The sequence below is a fragment of the Xiphophorus hellerii genome, chromosome 22 (genome assembly GCF_003331165.1).
Source record: "Xiphophorus hellerii strain 12219 chromosome 22, Xiphophorus_hellerii-4.1, whole genome shotgun sequence".
Classification (NCBI taxonomy): domain Eukaryota; kingdom Metazoa; phylum Chordata; class Actinopteri; order Cyprinodontiformes; family Poeciliidae; genus Xiphophorus; species Xiphophorus hellerii.
In genome coordinates this window covers 15,544,419-15,564,452 of record NC_045693.1, presented here as the reverse complement: position 1 = coordinate 15,564,452, position 20,034 = coordinate 15,544,419, and the positions used below count along the sequence as shown (strand labels likewise).

General features: G+C 38.6%; 1 protein-coding gene across 3 annotated transcripts; it reads right to left on the bottom strand.

Moving 5' to 3' along the window:
- Window positions 1-5,655: 5,655 nt before the first annotated feature.
- Window positions 5,656-18,628, bottom strand: zfand4 (zinc finger, AN1-type domain 4). 3 transcript variants are annotated; one of them, XM_032552987.1, is made up of 11 exons: window positions 18,327-18,628; window positions 16,865-16,932; window positions 15,562-15,865; window positions 14,276-14,351; window positions 13,688-13,755; window positions 13,401-13,587; window positions 12,715-12,856; window positions 11,061-12,263; window positions 10,417-10,471; window positions 8,119-8,236; window positions 5,656-6,717 (listed from the first exon to the last, which is right to left on the bottom strand). In XM_032552987.1, exons 3-11 carry the CDS (start codon window positions 15,743-15,745, stop codon window positions 6,582-6,584), a joined length of 2,169 nt encoding a protein of 722 aa, XP_032408878.1. In that variant the 5' UTR covers window positions 15,746-15,865; window positions 16,865-16,932; window positions 18,327-18,628; the 3' UTR covers window positions 5,656-6,581. The 3 variants fall into 3 exon arrangements, with proteins under 3 accessions (XP_032408878.1, XP_032408877.1, XP_032408879.1); XM_032552986.1 differs by lacking the exon at window positions 16,865-16,932; XM_032552988.1 differs by lacking the exon at window positions 16,865-16,932 and having other exon boundaries at window positions 11,061-12,260.
- Between the last annotated feature and the right edge of the window lie 1,406 nt (window positions 18,629-20,034).

The following is a 20,034-nucleotide window of genomic DNA, read 5'->3' as shown; positions in this document are numbered from 1 at the left end:
GCACGAGGGCGCACCGCGCCGGCGTGTGTGCGTGTTCAGGGGAGGGATGAAGCTGAGGGTGATGATGAGGCAGATTAGGATGGCAAACAAGACGGATGCGTGATAGATCCAGTAAATGGTACACTGGAACTAATCAGTTTTTATATCTGGAGGACATTTGCTGATCCCACTTTCTAAAACTACATAAATAAAATGAAATGAAACCAAAATGTATTTTAAATTCCTTAATTTGTTTGAAAGGTATTTTATGTTCAGGATGTTGTTGGTGGTGATGTGGGCAGAATGGATCTCCAGCAGCAGTCAATCACGCCACACATCTAAAGAAGCCTCTGACTAAAGACTGTCACCACATTAAAGTTTCATGATTTTCATGTCACCAGCATGAGCTCACAAAAAAAAAACATTTTCCCACCCAGACTCTAAAACATTAGGCGTTCATTGGTCTGTTCATCTATACTTACTTTGTAGTGAAAAAAGTGCCCCTTCAATGTGATTCTTCGTATTTTATATTTTAAACGAAGATTAAATCAAATCTTTACAATAATCCAGTCTCTTATCCTGACACAGCAAGGGGGTGAGAAACGGTGGAAAAGAACAACGTCTCCGTCCCTGCTGAAGAAAGGCATTCCCAAAGCATGATGCTGCCACCACCATGTTTCACATGCCACATTTTTGGAGGATTGTTATTAATAAAACCATACATATTTTTTTGTGTGTTAAAGTTTCTGTTTGTGAGATGGAAAAACCATGAGAAAAAAAAAACAAAAAACAAAGTCGATTACTGTCTTTAAGCTAAGCTTTACAATGTATTATGACTGAGAATGAGATCAGTAACAGACCTAATTCACCGCCAGTAAAATGAATTTGCTCAGAGGACAGCAGAAGAAAAAAAAAGAAAGAAAAAGAAATCCACAAAGAGCTGTTTAATTTCAGATCGTTTGATGAACTATTATACAGTACACTCAGTAACTCAGGCCATGAATGGCCCGCTGTTTATTGTGCGACTTTTCCTCGCTCAAGTGAATCACCGCATGTCCTGCAACTCCACACCAAGAAAGCCCCCCGCTCAGACAGCGGCATGCTGGCAGAGGCTCACGTCTCCTGTGTTGACTCAGAGCCACGGCTCTGTCTCTGTGAAACCTGTCATTGTGTTGGGGCTTATTACTGATGCTCTGGCTGCTGCGCGGTCCCTGGGGGTCGCACAACGGAGCCTCTGTGCTCTGGCCGGACAAAGTGGGCTCCTCAGGAGTGAGTCCACGAAATTGTCATGCATGTGTCTCTGCGTCCGAGAGATACAGCAGGCTGTCACTCTCTGAAGCCACAGAGGATTAGGGCTCATGTGTTAAATGTGAGAGAGGCACACAAGGGACGAGCAGCTGTTCCCTGTGATACTAAAGCAGCCTTTTGCGACATTCAGCCGACAGAAAAGCGGCTTCTCCGGGCGGAAACAAGCTCTTCTCACAGGCAAATGCAACAGTAACGACCCTCCTAACCCCTAAGCTTTACAAATTTGTTATGTATTATGACTGAGAATGATTAAACCAGGGCGTGTGTTTATCTGGAAGGAGTGGATGGTGTAAGAGCAAGAGTCTAACATGCCAACTCCAGCAAAGGCAACAGGCCTCATCGGAGAGAACAAACAAATTAAGAGTCCACGGTGGAGAAGGAGATGAGTTCATTCCAAGAGATCACCAGGTTTGTCAGGTTATAAAGGTTAAAGGTGAGGCTGGTGACGTTATGTGACTGGAACCCTTCTGATGTTCCACGTGTGGGTATTTCCTGCTTTCTTACCCTGCTGGTTGGTCCTGTCAGACTGGTAACGCTGACCACTTGTTTCTCACTCTAACATCTATACAGGCTCAGCACCATGTTGCCTTTTTTTTTTTCAAAGTGTTTAAATTTATAGGAGATAGAAGCAAAAGTTACAGCAGAAATAAAGGTTTCTTATTTTGTCATATTCTTGAATAATTACGTTAGTTTGTGAAGTGTGTTGGTTTATGCCTAAAGCCATTCTTCATTTTGACAACACCAACAAAACTAAAGTGAAGAATTTTAAGGCTCTATTTGGTGTACTAGATTAGTTTTTTACTGTGCAAAAAGTATTAAAAAACACTTTTTGCTGTTGCAACCACAAACTACAGAGTATTCAGAATAATAACTAGTACTTAGAAATAGAGGTGCACCGATTGCAGTTTTCTGACCGATCTTTAAAAAAACTGACCTGTCAATTCTGATTTCGGCAGTACGGAAGAGGATTAGGGCCACCGGAAGAAAAAAAAATCTCAGAATTCTGACTTTAATCTCAGAATTCTGACTTTAAACCCAGAATTCTGACTTTAATCTCAGAATTCTGACTTTAATCTCAGAATTCTGACTTTAATCTCAGAATTCTGACTTTAATCTCAGAATTCTGACTTTAAACTCAGAATTCTGACTTTAATCTCAGAATTCTGCCTTTAATCTCAGAATTCTGCCTTTAAACTCAGAATTCTGACTTTAATCTCAGAATTCTGCCTTTAATCTCAGAATTCTGCCTTTAAACTCAGAATTCTGACTTTAATCTCAGAATTCTGCCTTTAAACTCAGAATTCTGCCTTTAAACTCAGAATTCTGACTTTAATCTCAGAATTCTGCCTTTAAACTCAGAATTCTGACTTTAATCTCAGAATTCTGCCTTTAAACTCAGAATTCTGACTTTAATCTCAGAATTCTGACTTTAATCTCAGAATTCTGCCTTTAAACTCAGAATTCTGACTTTAATCTCAGAATTCTGACTTTAATCTCAGAATTCTGCCTTTAAACTCAGAATTCTGACTTTAATCTCAGAATTCTGACTTTAATCTCAGAATTCTGAGTTTAAAGGCAGAATTCTGACTTTAATCTCAGAATTCTGCCTTTAATCTCAGAATTCTGACTTTAAACTCAGAATTCTGCCTTTAATCTCAGAATTCTGACTTTAAACTCAGAATTATTATTTTTATTTTTTCGGTGGCCCTAATCCTCTTCCGTACGGCAGAGACCAATTTCTTTTGTCTGAAATGTCACTATACATAGCAAGAAAGTTGCTGAGTTGGCAACAGACTATTGTTAGCTGCAAATGTGTAGACATGACCTGGCCTCATCATCAGTCAAACTTCTCTCACAGGAGAGCAGGAACGGACAGTGGGTGATTTTTAGATCTTTGCTGAGGTAAATAAGATTGGGGGATAAGATCGTCTTCACATCTAAGTTTCTGCTGATCACAGATCTCTCAAAATTAAGAAATCGGCTGGCTGATAAATTGGTGCACCCCTACTTAAGAAATTAATCAGGTCATTAATCCAATTTAGTTCAAGTACATCACGTTAAGCAATATTCCTCAATGTCAGTCGACTCATTCATCATGCTGATTAGAGCTCCTCTAATCTCACTGAGTTTATCAGCTCACATATCAGTATCTACATTCAAGCATCAATTTTCTCTGCTGTGCAATCTCAATATTATTTTGCATGACAAGGATAACTACATTTACAAAAACCCCTTTGTAAATGTTACATTTATGGTAGTTTGAAACAACACATGAAGCAAGCAATAAACACATGGATGAGAAAGACATTGGTCTGGTCAATTGACCAAAATACATTTCTTTGACAATACATACAAAATGCTCTGTGAGTGAGAAAACTAACACCCTAGGCAAAACATGCCTATGAAAAATAGTGGTGGCAGCATCATGCTGTGGGAATGCTTTTTTTCATCAGAAACAAGGAAGCTGGTCAGATTTTATGAGAAGTTAGATGGAGTTAAATGCAGGGAAACCCTAGAAAAAAACGGAGGCTGTAAAAAACTTGAGATGTTTATGCAAGACTTCTTCGGTTTCTTGTCCAGACTGACAATATGAATATGTCACGTTTCATTGAGCCATATTTCAAGAGAATTTCAGCTGTAATTGAAGAGAAAGGTAACTTAACAAAGAGGTGGATTGAATAGATGTATGTACATCACACTTTACAATTATCAAAGATGAAAAAGGAAAATAATCATTTTTTGTAATTTTAAGTAATGCATTTTTTTCTGTTGGTCTAATTATTAAATGGGAAATCACTAACCCTGCTGCTTAAGAACCTAATCACTCATGTTTCTGTTTCTGAAAATTAGCCACTACACCCATCACAGAGTGAGACGTCTTTTACTTGAAAGCCGTGTTTAGAAAACCGACCACCGTTTTCAGTCTGTGCAAAAAATGTAGCATTGCTGCACTTGGCAGAGCTGCAAAAGACAGGCCGGGAAAATCCCAGAGCAGATGACAGACATTTGACTGGTCTGTTTTTGTGCGACGCAGAGAGTGGCAAACCACATCAAAAACTCAGACCAAGCTGTCATGTATTCTGATTGCTCCCTGTGGCACAGGAACAAAAACAATCCTCTCGTGACAGTGACGCTCCTGACATGCTGCATATTTCCCACATGTTGCCAGATGTGTTGGCATTCTAATGTTTACCGAATCATCTTCACCCCAACCCGAACCATACATAGACAGCTTTATTTGTGGAAATTGTAAATCATAAATGAACTTCATAGAATCTGAGTGAGTTATTTGCACTTGAGTGTTTTCCTTAAAATGCTAAATGATTTCTCATACATTCAGCATGACTGGAAGGAAACTCTCAAGAGTTGAAAATAGATTTACTTTAACCACTCAGCTGAGGTTGAATTCCTTTGAATAAGAAAAAGGTGCCCTTTGCCATGTTAAGACGCATTTATTATCGAAGGGAAAACAAGCAGCGTCCCAGGCAGATCTGCATGGTCCAATTACAGTGGATCAAAGCCAGACAACATGGAGGAGGAAAGTGGGGATAAAAACACTGAGAAGCATCTCCGGTCAGGGTTTGTCTGACGCACAGGAACTGCGTCCAGAGAATAATAAGAGGTGCTCTCACTGGATTTTTAAAAAATCTACATAAGGGTGTTCAAAGTGGTTTCATATTCACTGACGGGTTGGATGTATGCAGTTTTCTTTGTATGCAGAGGGATGGATATTCATCTGCCCTCCTGGCAATATAAATTGAAAGAAGTTCTTATAAATGTGAACAACACTTCTAAGAATTCCACATTCTACAAGAGCCAAATTTAAAGGACTCTGACTACGTTAGGAAAAAAAAAGTCTTCAAGTCTGAAACAGACACTTTACTAAAGAGGCCAAAACATTTACTGGTTGACACACTTCTTGCTGCTTACCATAAATTAGATGGAGATAGTAAGAAGATCATAAGCTTCCCATCATTAAGTGGTGACCCGGCATTAACGAGGACGATGTCCTCTGGCTTAAATTGGCAAAGTGGGAGTTTCAGTGTTTAATAGGTTTATTGGTATGCTGAGCTTGTTGCTAAGAGACTAGTCAAGGGACCAAAAAGGGGTCTTAATGCGGAAAGACTGGCTGAAATCATTTCTCATCCTGGCTGTTAATGGAAAACTTGTGACGATGGGAAGTGACACAGGTCAAAGAAATTCAGCGTGCCCGTAATGAGGAACAGAAACTGCGATTCTTAAGAGCACTTCAAGGAAATCAAAAGAATTTATAGAGCTTTCCGTAAGTGCAGGAAATCGGTATTTCCTTTACCATAAATTATGTTTGAAGTTTAAGTATAGAAGGTTGTAGAAACTAAAGACCAGAAATTTAAACAGAAGGAAACTTTATTAGATCAAACCCCTGTGGATACTTAACCAGCATTTAGCTTGTTTTTTTTGCAACAGCGAAGCAATTAAAAAAAAAAAAAATTTAAACTTTTTTTTTAATGGCAGCCACCTTACTGTAGACACAAAGACCATAACCTACCCCATTCTACTACAGCTTAATCAATAAGTGGACACATTACTGACATTCACACTTACATACATTGCATACTTACCATTTCAAAAACAGCCTTTATTTAAATAAGTAGCATTAATTAATAAATATTAGAGTATTTTATCAATAAGTGGGTGGACTGGTTTTTTTTTTTTTCAAAAGAAAAAAATATATATATAAATGATGCATTTATGTGCCCAGTTAAGAAAAGACATTTAGATGTACAGAATATAAAAATCTGGATAACAACACTTCAAGAGACAAGCACAGAAATGTACGCAGCTTTCCCCACTAAGAAGTAAAGTTAGATGTAGAAATATAGTTCTAAAGTGCATCTGTTTTAAGACTTGTCAAAGGAAGTCAACAGCGGTCCTATCGGGAAATAAAATAATAAAATAACAAAACGTGCAGCAGATATAGAGGAAAACCTACCTACATACATGCAGTTTATTTTAAAGACAAAAAGGAATAAACTAAGTAAGAAATACAAAAGACATATTTTCACATTGTCAAGAGGTGATAATTAGTTCTGTGTCATTTCAGTCCACTCTTGAGTGTTCCACACTTGATTATACATAGTATTTATTAAAATTTTAAGTAACCTTGGCAGAGTAAAATAATAATAATAAAAAAAAAAGCACACAGTGGTGTAAGTGTTTCTCTTTAAAATGCCTTTGCAGTACATTTTCTCCCTCTCGGTTTGTCAGAGTTGTCCTTCTGTTTGTCCCCTGTAAGTGGTGGCGGGCTCTGCAGTTTAGATCTTAGGCAGCTTGGGAGCACTGATAAGAGGGTTGGTCTCTTGCAGAAACCGTCGCCCAGCAGTCTTGTAGTCATAAGAGCAGTCATGTGTCTCGGCGTAACGGTGAGTGGCACAGAAATTGTTTCCACACCTAGAAGAATAAAGATATTACAATGAATATGCAAAAAATTTGCTTTTAACTTTTGTTTTCTTGTTGTTTCTTCTTAATTTAATGTACTGTTTTTTTGCAAGGTACACCTTTATCTACACAAAATGGAAAATATTTTAGGACCATAAAAACTTTAAATATTGAAAGTATGAAACTTCAGGCTTTCAGTAGTAAAAATAAAAAAACTATCATAAGGAGAAGCACTTTCACTTGAATCCATTTTCTGGTGGAATATATATATATATATATATATATATATATATATATATATATATATATATATATATATATGTAGTAGGAACTTTAGTTCATTTTAAGGGTTTAAGCCAGATCAGCCAAGGTAACTGCAGCTGTTTGTGTTTTCTTTCAGTAGAGATGTCTGTCGATGTCCCCAGATCTCATTAAACGAATAGTTCCACTCTCCAAACAATCCTGCATGTTTAGCTAATGTAATTAATTTATTTTTCCTCTGCTTGAGCCAAATGGCACAGTAATGAAGGTCTTCTGAACGTCAGTCAGCAGTCTTCACCCTGATTGTGAAGCCAGACTGACTCAGAGTGAGAGACCGGCTCAGGAAACCTTTGCAGATGTTTGAGTTAGTTAGTTGATTAGTTTGTGACACCATGAGTTTCCAATAATTTTCTTTTTTCCAGTAATTACTTAGAATTTTTTGTTGTCATTATCTTTAAGCCATACATGAAACACAGGCCTGGAACATGTCACAGTGTGATGATTCTAAATAACATGAGTTTCACTTTCTGAGATGACTGGTAAGAAATGCTGCGATTTTCTGCAACATAATATTTTTTTAGATGTACATTACTTTATGAAAACAAATTTAATCAGACTTTTCTAAAACTGCTTTTGTCCTGGGTGTTTTTTTTCCATGTTTTCTTTTTTTTTTTGTGGGTTTAATTTCCGTCATGGAAATAAGCTTAAACACAACCACAATAAAAAATTAAAAACAAAATCCCTTTAATCCAATATTTGTTTCAATATTTTATTCGTTTTTTAAATCAAATTCCACTGCTGCTTGTTTGAATCTACGCTATTCTGTGTTTTTACAAATGAGAATAAGCACCATTCTTATTGTGCACCCAGAAACGCACCAGATGTGTTCCTGAACACAACTGGGTACACAATGTTTGCAAGTTGCTGAAACAAAAGGTGAGATATATGAATTGATGCTAAGAAATGACAAAACCAATAACTTTTAAAACAAAAAGTCCATTTTCCTTCGACATGGCAGCAAATCGAAGTGAACAAGGGAAGGACAGCTTTGTACAAAAAGGGTGTGCCTCAAGGGCAAGGGTGAAAGAGAAAGATTTACAGTCAGACAGCAAGTGTTTAAATTGAAAACAGAAATGGATCTGGGGCGTTTACCTGCATTCGTAACTGGTGGCTAGTCCAGTTTTTTTGCCGCAAAGGAAGCAGTGCTTCGAGCTCTTTTTCTTGGAGCCAGTGGGGGCCTTGACTGGAGGTAGGTGGTACGTTGGAGTGCCTGAGAGCAAAGTTAGCATGTTAGGTACACGTCAGAGTAAAATGAACCACCTCAAAAAATGAAATGCGATAAAGTCTCGACCGTGTGGTCTTTTTTATAAATTACTTCACGTAAAGTCTACAATCATGCACAGCTTGAAATGATGGAGCTTAACAGCATTTGTTAAATACTGCGATTCAACTAGTAGGAGCTGATTCAATTTTAGAGCGATTTTTTAAACGCATGCAGATGAACATAAAATTTGAAGTGCTTCCTTGTTGACAATGACATGTTTGCAAATTGTTTTGGCTTTAATTTGCACAATCAAAAATCACTCCGCCTTTAAATGAGCACCTGCTAGATCTGTCGCAGTAAAATGATGCAAAAAGTGACTGATAAAAACAACAATAGGCATATCTGTCTCTTCAGAGCTTTCAGGCATCGTGAGAAATGAAAGCAGCAGTTTCCTTCAGCTGTAAACAGGAAGAATAGTTGAAGACAACACAAACTAAAAACTGATAACTGCAATACATTCATCTCAGGGTATTTTGGAAAAAAAATTCTCATTACAGATTGCTTTGTTTTGATCATTTATCCCCTTGTCTTTTAGGGTAAACTAAATATCTACTTATTATCAATCCTCAAAAACCTTAAAATAAAACACATTTCATCAAAATACATCACTTTATTACACCAGACTATTTCTGTTTAATGTTTTCCTTTGTATGTCAAGTGCTAACATTTTAGTTTCAGTCTGTTTTAGACCACACTAAAACAGACTGAAACTGTTTGTGTCATTAGCTTTATTTACAATGCAAATAAAGCTTGCATTGTAATGCATTAGTTGTAAGTGAAACTATATTTAGCCATATTCTTAAACATTTTCATAATATCTTTGTCTCAGTTTGGAAACATAAAAATGCACTTAAAAATTCACACAAACCAAAGAAACCCGACAGACTAAAGTAAATAAAAAATGAGAATTTACCAGGGAAAATATTTGCGGAAGCTGCTGGGATTTTGGTAAATACAAATAAAACTGGAAGCTCTTTTATCAAAGAAAGCACAGCAAGGTTGCGGGCGAGCCAGATGAAGGGCAGATTTTTATTTTTCTGAATTTTCACCTGTTCGTCATGTTGCTTTTGCAACCACCCTTCTTTGAACAACTGCAGCACCAAAGGTTAGGTTTCACATTTTGCTTTTCAGCAGACTCAATTTTATTATTCAGTCCTTCTATGTACACAGAGAAACTGCCAGGACACCAGCTCACCAACTTCTTCCACAGTGGAGAAGACTCCAAATATTTTTTTTAACTACGAGTTTAAATAAAGTCAAGCAGAACAAAAGTTGTGAAAAACCATATGTTCATTCAGGCTCCTCCAACAAAGCTGTAGTTTGGCAGCCTGCTCCGCATCTGACTTTTTCTAGGAATGAAAATGAGCATTCTGCTACAGGAAGTCAATTTGTACCTGCCTCGGAGGCATTTCATCAAACTGTTGAAACAGTGAACTGATCCTTAGCTGCCTTGAGCTGACAGCATGAAGGCTGAATGCGATACAGAAAAGATGCACCGTTTTATCCCGAGCTTTCAATCATCTGTCATGGAACGTGCAATTTCAGCAGGGTTTTGGAAATCTCAGTTAACGCCAAGTGCCTATTGTAGAGGACACAAGGGGACTGATTTTAAGAGTTAATAACACTGCATTTACTTAATGATCAATTGCAGAACATTCTGTCTTAGGTTAGGAAACACTCCATGACAGGCATTGGAAAATAGTAAACACACCATACAGGATTGAATGTTTCCTCTGCTTTCAATGAAAAAATGTTGAGCTGCATACAGGATGAAGGCCAGAAAAATATATTTAATACAGTCTATTGTTCTTAGCGAAATTAGACCCAACCTAAATCAGTGCTGCAACAAAAATGGGAAAATCTATTTGGCCATAGAACTCGGACTGGAGCATCTGTACACAAGCCCTACATTATGAATGTAAAATTAAGGAAATCATGCACAAAATCAGAGTAACAATTCAGAGTTAAAAAGAAAAGAAATCTATTATTTTAATTAAAAACATGGCAGGATTAAAAACACGGTACAAGATATGACTTAGTAACAATGACTTTGTTTTTTCTGGGAGTCTCCAAGAGCTAAGTGGCTGCTCGCACATTTTTCCACAAGTGAAGAAATTCTACCTTACCTAATGTCCCAAATGAACTCATGACTCCTCCAGCTGATGCAAGACAGTTACTGGTCTGAAAACAAAGCAACAAGGACAAAATATGCACAAATAAAAAATATACACAAATACACAATTTAAAATTTTTGTGATTTGATCGCTTCTATTATTGTCATTTATCTCATGCTGTATGATATTAGCAAAACATTCAATTAGAATTACATTATTGAATATTGTTACATTGATTGAAAATAACCAACACTTCATTTAGTTTCTTTTTCTCCCTTTTTTCATGATTTTTAGCATTTAGATGAATCCAACTGGATACGAAGTGAGATGTGTTGACCGTGATTTACAATATTCTACTAAATACTACCCCGAGCAGCCCTTTGAGATTTCGACTTTGCCCCCTTTGATAATTTGATGACAATTTTGGCTTTATATATTGTGCAGCTCCAAATTTATCTCCATAACTCATGAAAACACTTTTCTACAAGGGGGTGGGCAGGTGGGGGGTCAGGGGACTGAGCCATTTTATCCAAATGTTACCACTTACACCATAAAAAAAGGCAAATAAACAAAGTTAAGAGAACAGTTAAAACACATCTTTTAAAATAAACTTTAAAAAAAAAGCTGCACGGCTACTGATGATTGTGTGAGCTCACCCTATAAGAAGCTGCAGCTCGGCGCAGTGGCGACATTGGTCTAAAGAGGTCTTCCTGAAGAAACTTGTTGGTAGGGATGGATGGCAGCCTGGAGCCAAGGCCGCTCTGTCCTGAGGCAGTGGCTGCAGGAGGTAAGGCCAGTGCAAAGCCCAGACTCTCTGCAAGGCCGTCTCTGCTGCTGCTGTCTGGAGCTCTGGTGGAGAGCGACGCAAAGAGCTCCGAGTTGTTCAGAGACCCTAGTGGCTCCTTACAGGCTTGGTTTACCATCTTAGTGATGCCTCTTGCTTCCCTCTTAGAAATGAGCTCTGGTCGTTTGCCAGGTGACTCTACTTTAACGCCGCGAAGGCGTGCTGGATGAGTTGCTAGGGAGGCTGGAGGATGAGGGGATGTGCTGCCCGACTTCGGCGAGGATTGTGCTTGTAGGTTGGACTGTATGCAAAGTGTTGAGTCAAAAGGCTGAGAGAGGAGTCTGGTTGCTGAAGACGAGGGAGAGGCAGGTAACGGAGAGGGGGGGCTGATATGTACCGATGTGCCAAGCTGGGTTCCATCAGCTCTGCTGGTGAGTGCGTCGCTTGTGCCAAGAGTCCAGGGGCAGAGAGGGGAGGGGGAATGCGGCAGCTGGTGCTGAGCCCCCACATCAATGGTCTGGTGACCTCCTTCATGCTGAATGGACATATCCAAGCTCAGAGGGTCAGAGAGTTCTCCGAACGACGCCCCAGGCTGTGCTGGTATCACAAGTCCAACCGGCTCCTCCAGTATACTCAGCCCGACTGCCTCCACCGACGGCTCAACGGGGTCAAAAGGGGATTCGCTAGCCCCTCTAGTGCAGAGCGGAGGGAGCTGAGGGTAAACGCAGTCTTTCATCAATCTGCTGCCAATATCCATTCGAGACACTTTCGGAGGAGGGCGGATTTTTGCAAACGGCGGGCACGCCTCCCAGGGTTCCTCCTCCTGAAGCATGTAACATGAAGACGAAGAAAAAGGAGGAGAGCGTCTGTGGACGGTGACGTGGGCAGAGGTTGCAGCAGCAGGGGGAGGAGAGGTGTCAGCAATTGGAGGCAGTGGGGCATTTGTCTGCCAAGGCTGGTTGATCTGTGGGAGGGAGCGAAAGAGGCGATGAAGATGTTGTGTGCTGGGAGGTCCAAGAGAGCTGGTGCCAGGATGTGGATGAGCAGGCGCCAGCGGCGTTACTTTAGCAGACTTCTGGAAGAACACAGAGAAAGACGCATTTCGAAATGTTAGCAGATGATCGTTAAAAGTCAATTAATTACACAGTTTGACATCCTGCACTACATGGAAATGCTACTGAAGCTCAGGTTCTCTCTGTGAGGATCTATGCTTCTATCATGATGTCAGCAGATTTCTATCGCTGCTTAATTACTGCAAAGCTTAAAGCGGTAACAATGTAAATAATTCAGTTTCCTTCTTATAAAAATTGACAAATAATGAACAAAATTTACAACAGTAAACCAAAAATGTCCAAAAGCACCATCACATATATAGTCACAGCAGAACTTTTATATTTGAAGTTCTCTTGATAAATCTGCTTACTTTAACATTTTACAATCAGAAATAAATAAAAAGTATGATATTTCCACACCTAAAAGATGCATTAGAGAAATACAAATATTAACATTTAGATAGGTTTTCTGACCTTTTTATTAAGGTTCATGTCCTCCATCTTGGCTTTAAGCAGCTTCATTTTGGTCATGGTGATTGAGTTCTCCAGGCAATGCTGTGCAGCTGCTGAACTCTCTCCATCCTCCTCAGCGTACACATTGTACACTGAGCCACCACTGAAACACATGGCAAGCAAAAAGCACTTCCAGTAAGTTATCTAATAATATCAAACTAAAAACACCTGCTTGTTTTTCTCTTGTTTAAGCATGTGGTTACTGCAATAGCCCTATTTCGGCTGCTTTAAGCTCCCGGTGTGGCATCTTTACCGTAGAGGATCTCTGGGTGTCTTGTCGCAGGGTCCTGGAATGCAATTAAAAGTAACATTTTGCATATAGCTGAAACACCTTTATATGCAAAGGTATGTGAAGGCCACTGAAGATGTAGTGGTGAACTGCCATTTCTATAAAACCAATGTTCTTTTGTCTGTTTCAAGAAGTTAGGTGCAGTGTTTTTATTTTATTAAAACACTGCACTCATTCATGTTTAACCAAGTTAGCAGCAAAAGCAGCTAAAAATCCCGATCCATGTAAATTGATATTTTTAACTCTTGTACTCCACTGACCTTCCTACAGAGTAGAGTCTTTATAACTGTAATCAACATTGAGTTTCAGTCAACTATTTAATGAGCATCTCAAATGGCACTGAAACAATAAAACCAACCTTAGAGACTCGGAGAGGGGAGTCAGGGTCCCGTCTCCCCTGTCAACGACTCGGAAGAAGCTCAGTTGGTCGCCCTCGCGATACACAACAAACGTGACCTGCTTATTTGTTTGGTTTTTGTCCCAACCGTCCTCCTTTGTGCTCTCCATCAAGTCAGCCACTTCCTTGATAGGATCCTCCAAAGTTACTGACAAAAGAAACAAGAGGAGAAGGATTAAAAATAGGAGCACGTCTACTCAATACAAGTCATTTATCAAATAGTTAAGATTTCTTTTTAAATGCCATACCCCTCCTGGTGTTAATTGGGCCTCCCCTCATGGCCAAAACAAGCTTCAGTGTGCAGCCCTCTGCAATTCTGCAACAGTAGATGCCAGATTTAATATGTCTACAAAAAAATTCCACACATTTGCACCAAATGCTCTGACTCAAAGCAGAAATTCCAAGAGGTGGGATAAGATCTAGAGAAACCTAGGTGGGAATTTTACAGGGGTAGATGCTCTATTCTACTCCTGGAAACCTAAATGCATGCTGCAGTGTGATAAAGGAGCCTGGTAAGATTCCACAGCAGGCTGTTCATGTGGAAAATTAAGTGGCACGCATAACAATACAATCAGCTGCACCCAGCAGAGAACTGAAGGTTGCATGCTGCAAAATGATCAAAGTGGAAGAGCAAGTTCTCCAAACGTCCTCATATGGGGCTGCTCTACAGCTCTGGATTATTTATGTGTGAAACTATGAAGACTCACACTCCACCCATAACAGCACAAAAGCTTTAAAAAAAAAAAAAAAACATCTTGCAAATGACTAACTGTACAGAGATTAGGAAGTTTTGGCACAGGCGCCAGGGCTCCAAATGACAGGAAGTGTTGATTTACCCATAATCATGTAGACGATGATCATCATCCAGCTCAACATTGTTCCAGATAAGATGCTGCTGTGCAACAGGGATACCTTTATACAGTCAGAGAGAGGGGAGGAGAGAAAACAACCAAAGTTCACAAGGATCGGTTCATGTTTCATTTGCTAGTTTGACTAATGGAGGAAGGCCTTCAGACGTAATGATACATGACTCATGCCTGCCCCCTAAAGACAAAATATGGCAGCTGCTGAAAAAGCCAACATGTAAACAAAAATGATCCCCTACTATAACCATTCACAACTGAAAAGTTAGTTATGTAATTTAAAAAAAAAAAAAAAAACATATCTGTAAAAATTAAGCTTTTAATCAGGGTGGCTCGGCACACTTAAAAACTAAAAATATAATAATTATCTACAAGCTGAGAGTCCACAGAACACACAGCTTGAAATGAGATCGAGTGTGTGCATGATCGGGAAGCCCACTGTGTGGATGAACTCCTGACTCCATGCTGGGGGTAAGACTCAGTCTCAGGGAGTGAACAGTGGTTGCTTCATTGCTGAGCAGCATGAGCTGTGAGAGACATCTTAAAGCTCACACACAGAGAACGTTGTACTTTTTCTTTACTAAAACTAAAGACGGTTTGGGAGGAGTCAAGAAAGAAGGCGATGTACTACAACAACCTTTACAGGTTAAAATAATCAACACACAAATTCAATAGATTTCTAAAACAGCCTAAATAGACCAAACAAATGTAATTTAGATATTTAATTAAAATGCTTTTTTATGTTGCAATTTCCTTTTTATTCAATAAAAGCACCCCCTGCTTTTTCAGAGAATTGAGAGGCAAACATTTATGTTAGATTTTTAATTGAGACATGTGAGCCATAATGACAGAGACCTATTGGTACATTGGTGGACCACAATGTGCTCACACAACTTGCAGTGCATTAAAATACAAAACCTGTTCAAACCTGAGAAGGTGTGTGTAAGAGAAGCAAATGTACAAAACATGGAAGGGAAAAAAGTACCTTAGACTACTTTTGAGAGGTTGAAACCTGACTTTATCTCAAGCCAATAAATTGTCAAACTACACATTACATTTCAGATGAAACTGAAGAACCATTTCACATAACTCCGATCCAATTTAACATCGCAAAAAAAGCAAGGAAAATATATATTCAATGGAACACCTGGGTTCTTTTCATTATGTCAGTTTTAAAATAGATGATCTAAGAACTATAATTTATACTTGCAAGAATATAATTTTCTGAAAAGCAAATTTTCTTTTTGTGAGCTTTGTACCTTCCAGCCTCTGGATCTTCGCTTTGACTGAAACGACAGCTTCAAAAGGCAAGACGCGCAGCTCAAAACAAGTTCCCGTCAGGGTTTCTATGAAAAGCTCCATAGTGTCATAGAAGGGAAGCTTATACTGAAAAGCTCCCACGCTGTCGTCATTAAAGAAGGGGGGCTCCTTCCTGTTGGTCATCGTGGGAATGGCAGACGCACTTCAGAGGGTTGATGGAGCAGTGAGGCTAACCCACGGTGACGGAGAGGGGGACTGCTCACTCCACTCGTTACAGACACGCATCATGAAGGACGACCTCAGCTGCGAGTAGAGGCAACAAACAACAAACATCTGTCACAGTGTGCAGGGAGGTCTGTGATTTTATTAAGTGCGAGTGTCCAATTAATCGCTCCAAAAGGTTCTAAATTAACCTGGCAGAAAGCGACACACCAATTAGTCAGTAATTAAAAAAAAAAAAAAAAAAAGGGCCAATTTTCCAGTAATATCATTTGACCAATGATGCAAATGAAAATGTTCACTTCTTTTAGTCCGACACATTTCTGTTCAGTATAAAAATATTATACTGAACTGACATAATCCAAGTGAAATCCGATTTCACTTGGATTATTTGTAACCACTCAGGACACTTGCAGCATATTTGCGGTTTTTTTTCCTTTTAAATGGGTAATGTCATTTAACAATTAAAATTTAAGAAGTTTATCCACATAAGCTTGTGTATGCTAAAGAATGTGTCATTCACTTAGAAATCAATACAACAGACTTCAAGGAGAGCCGTAAACCTGCTTAAAGCCTATGCATCTCTGTACCCAAGCTCATTCAGCGGAGGTTTTCTCGATTCATTTATAGTTTAGGTCCTTCATTTAATGCTTTAAACACTTACCAAAGGATACGTAATTAAGTAAAAAAGAAAAAAGAATCACTCAAGAGTCATTTGTAGAATAGAGAAATTTAAACTGTTGTTCAACTGTTGAGTAATTGAGACATGCCACCTCTGGATGCAACAAGATGCAAATTTCTCATTAAACCTTCAGGAAAGTATTAATGTCTTTGGCCAAAATTCAAGAAGATCAGGTGTGCTACAGAAGCTCGTTGGTGGTATAAGGTGTCCAATGGCTCACCTAACCCTCTGACAGATTATTGCGTGTCTCTTGAATTAAACAATGTACTACATGATATAAACTGTAAGGACAGTAGACCAGAACACCCACACGTTCCATTTAGTTTGCGTCAAACAAAATGTTAACATTTGAAATTAGAAATACACATGTTCAACTCATTTGAAGGCAGAATGATGATTACATTTTTAAATGAAGTATATTATCTTGGTCCAACATGTCTTGCAAAATAACCGTCCAGATGCAATAAACCTAAAAGTAGAGAGGCACCAATTAATGACAGATAAATGTTGGAAAAATAATCATCCCTCATTCCTTATTAAACATTAAAACTTTTAAATGTGTGCTATGAAATAATTTAGCACCCATTCATTGGTTCAATGCCATATCAATGGCACGATATGGCAGCCTCGCTTCTGTCAGACTGCACCAGGGCCGCTGTGGCTACAATCCAGTAGCGTCCATCGTCAGTGTATGAATGTGTGTGTGAATGAGAATGACTCATTCCATTGTAAAGCACCCTATGAGAGTTGAAAAGCCCTATACAAGTCTGATGTCAATTTCATTAAGTATTTACTCATTAAAACGGCATAGTGTATTGAATCAGAACTGTCATAATATCAGTATCAAGGTGTTGCTTGGAAGCCAGATTTAGTAGGCCGTTATACATCATGTACCATGCTTTTAAATTCTGTATGTCAATAACATAGTTGGTCAGTTGTGTGGTGCCTGACTGTCCTTATTGCCCACATCATGTCTAGATTTTGGTGACAAGATCTAGACATAAGAGTGAGTTTTGGCACTCTCACTAAAAGTGCTAAAACGCTTAGTGAGAATATTGCAGTGGTGGAAAGATATGCATACCTAAATGAGTGGCTAAGGAAAAAGGGGTTAATTTCAACTGATGGTAACATTAAGCAATAATACTGAAATACAACATTTTACCATGCCTGAGAGGTTTTGAAGTACTATACAACATTAAGTACAAAAAGTTAACAGTTACACTTTTAAAAAGTACATAAATATAGCTTTGGGACTTTAAAACGGCAGCAGAAAGAATTACACAAAAGAAATGCCATCATGTCCTGTAAAAACACACAAAATATCTTAATTTTGGAGCCCTTTTAACTTTTAAGGCAACGTGATTTAAAAACTTGTAAGAAAAAAAAGATATTTTTTTTTTCAGTGATTAGAGCACATTCTTCCTGTAGAGAAACAAATGAAACCAAACACTGTAGAATAACTTTCTGCTAGATAGTCTCTGTGGTGGGACAGGCCTCAGATATGTCACGGTGGCTGTTGAGCTGAAACAGGCCCACTGTCTAAAGAGCAACGTTGGTCAACTTACAAACAACTACATCCGTTATTTGCGAAAGCGGCATTTATCGACGACACAACGAAAACACAGGGCTTGGTCGCAGTACAAAAGCAGAAACCACATGCTAGGTAGGAGGAGAACATAAAAATGTTGCTAGCAGTAAAAAAAAAAAATGGAGATGAATGGAGTTCAAACCGTGTCATTGTTATTTCAGAACTCGGCGTCAATAGAAACATTTTCACACGGGCATTTTTTAAACATGCAGATTTTTCACTTGGTTACTTTTAACCCCGAATTTAAATAAACATTATCATTCAACCCCACTTACCAGTAAGTCCCATCTAGCCGTCGATGCTACAGGCGTTAGCTTCCGTTGCCATGTTAGCCAACAACTCAAACAATGGCTTCCCTTCACGGGCTGCTGCTAGGCTACATCCAACACTGGCTTCGACTCGGTCCTTCTGTTGTAGCCGTTTAGGGCGAAACTGCCTTTAGAACCGAGCAACATCACTTATGACTGCAAAACCTAATCACAAAACGGAGCAAAATATACTGATCGGTGAGCGTCGCCGTTGTGTGCTGGTTGGCGACATCTTTTACCTGTCAAAGGGGGCTGAGCAACACCTAAGTGACTCACAATTGATTGATTATGAAACGAACCAATAGAACGAGGCAAAGTGGGCGGGACAACATGGCATCTCAGTTTGTTTTTATTATTGGGATGTTGATTATCATGGTGATGAAAAGTGTTTAAAAAATAACCTCTGCCATTTTGGCAAATAATCTTTCACAATGCATACAAACCCCGCAAAAACAAATATTAGTTTAAAAATATATATTTTTTGAAAGTATGATGTGCATACTTTCAAAGGGAGGAAAAGAAGGACGCCTCAATAAATGTTAATTCTTTATTAAGAAATGTTCAAATATTTATGTCTAATATTTTTATTTCTCTCTGGAAAAGTAAGTGCTTTAATTTCACTTGTAGATCAATCTTTTAACCCAATAAATAACAAATATCAACAAAGTACTCCTCTACCCATATGTTGTCTTAACCCTTTTGAAACATTTCAGTGAGATGCTTCTTGTGTCCATCTGCTAATCTCTGACAACTGAGGAAAGTTTACCCCACTCCTCAATTTCAGCTGTGAAATGTGTGAAGGGTTTCTTGGATACAAACTGTTTCAGTTCACACCACAGAATCTCAATGAAATCAAGATCTGAGCTTAGACTTTTTGTTTCTTAATTCTAAGCCAACCTTTATTATGTTCCGACTTATTGTGATATTGCATGGTTCAGTGCTACAATAAAATAGTCTAATTTTCCCCGGTTCCTACTCGGATACATGGCATTAATCATAATGGTGAGGTGGCCAGATGCAGCAAACCCTCCCTAAAACTGTGACATTTCCAACTCCATGCTTCATAGTTGCTATGAGGCTTTTTCCTGGAATGTTGTCTTTGGTTTCTGGTGCATGACAAGTTCAATTTTAGACTCACCTGTCCTCAGAAACATGACTTGTAAAAGTTCTGGTCTTCATCTATATTTTCTGTGGCAAACCTTAGTTTGGTCATTGGATATCAGCCAGAAAGAAAATGATTTCCTCCTTGTTCATATTCATGACCAACTATCTTGAAGGTCTTCAACATGTAGACTATTTTTTGTCTTGAATAGCTGTTTTCCCAGATCTTTTTTGAGTCCTTTCTTAGCATACTTAGGTCAGACAGCTCTTTGGGTCTTAACATGAGATTCACCCTCTCTTCAACACATTTAGCTTGATTTTAGCAATTTTAAGGGAACATGAAAGTCCTTATCTATTCCCTACCACAAATGGCATTTTAAGTTAAATTTATTTTTGCTCGTTATCCATGTGTGGAAATGTTAGAAAACCACACAGACTTTCTTGATTTGAATGTTTACTGCTCTTATAAAAACTAAAGAAACTATTTATTGGATTCAACAAATGACAAAATACTCTCTTGCTCTGGAGTTAAAACAAGAAAGGCAATGATTGACCTGGAAATAATCACACATAA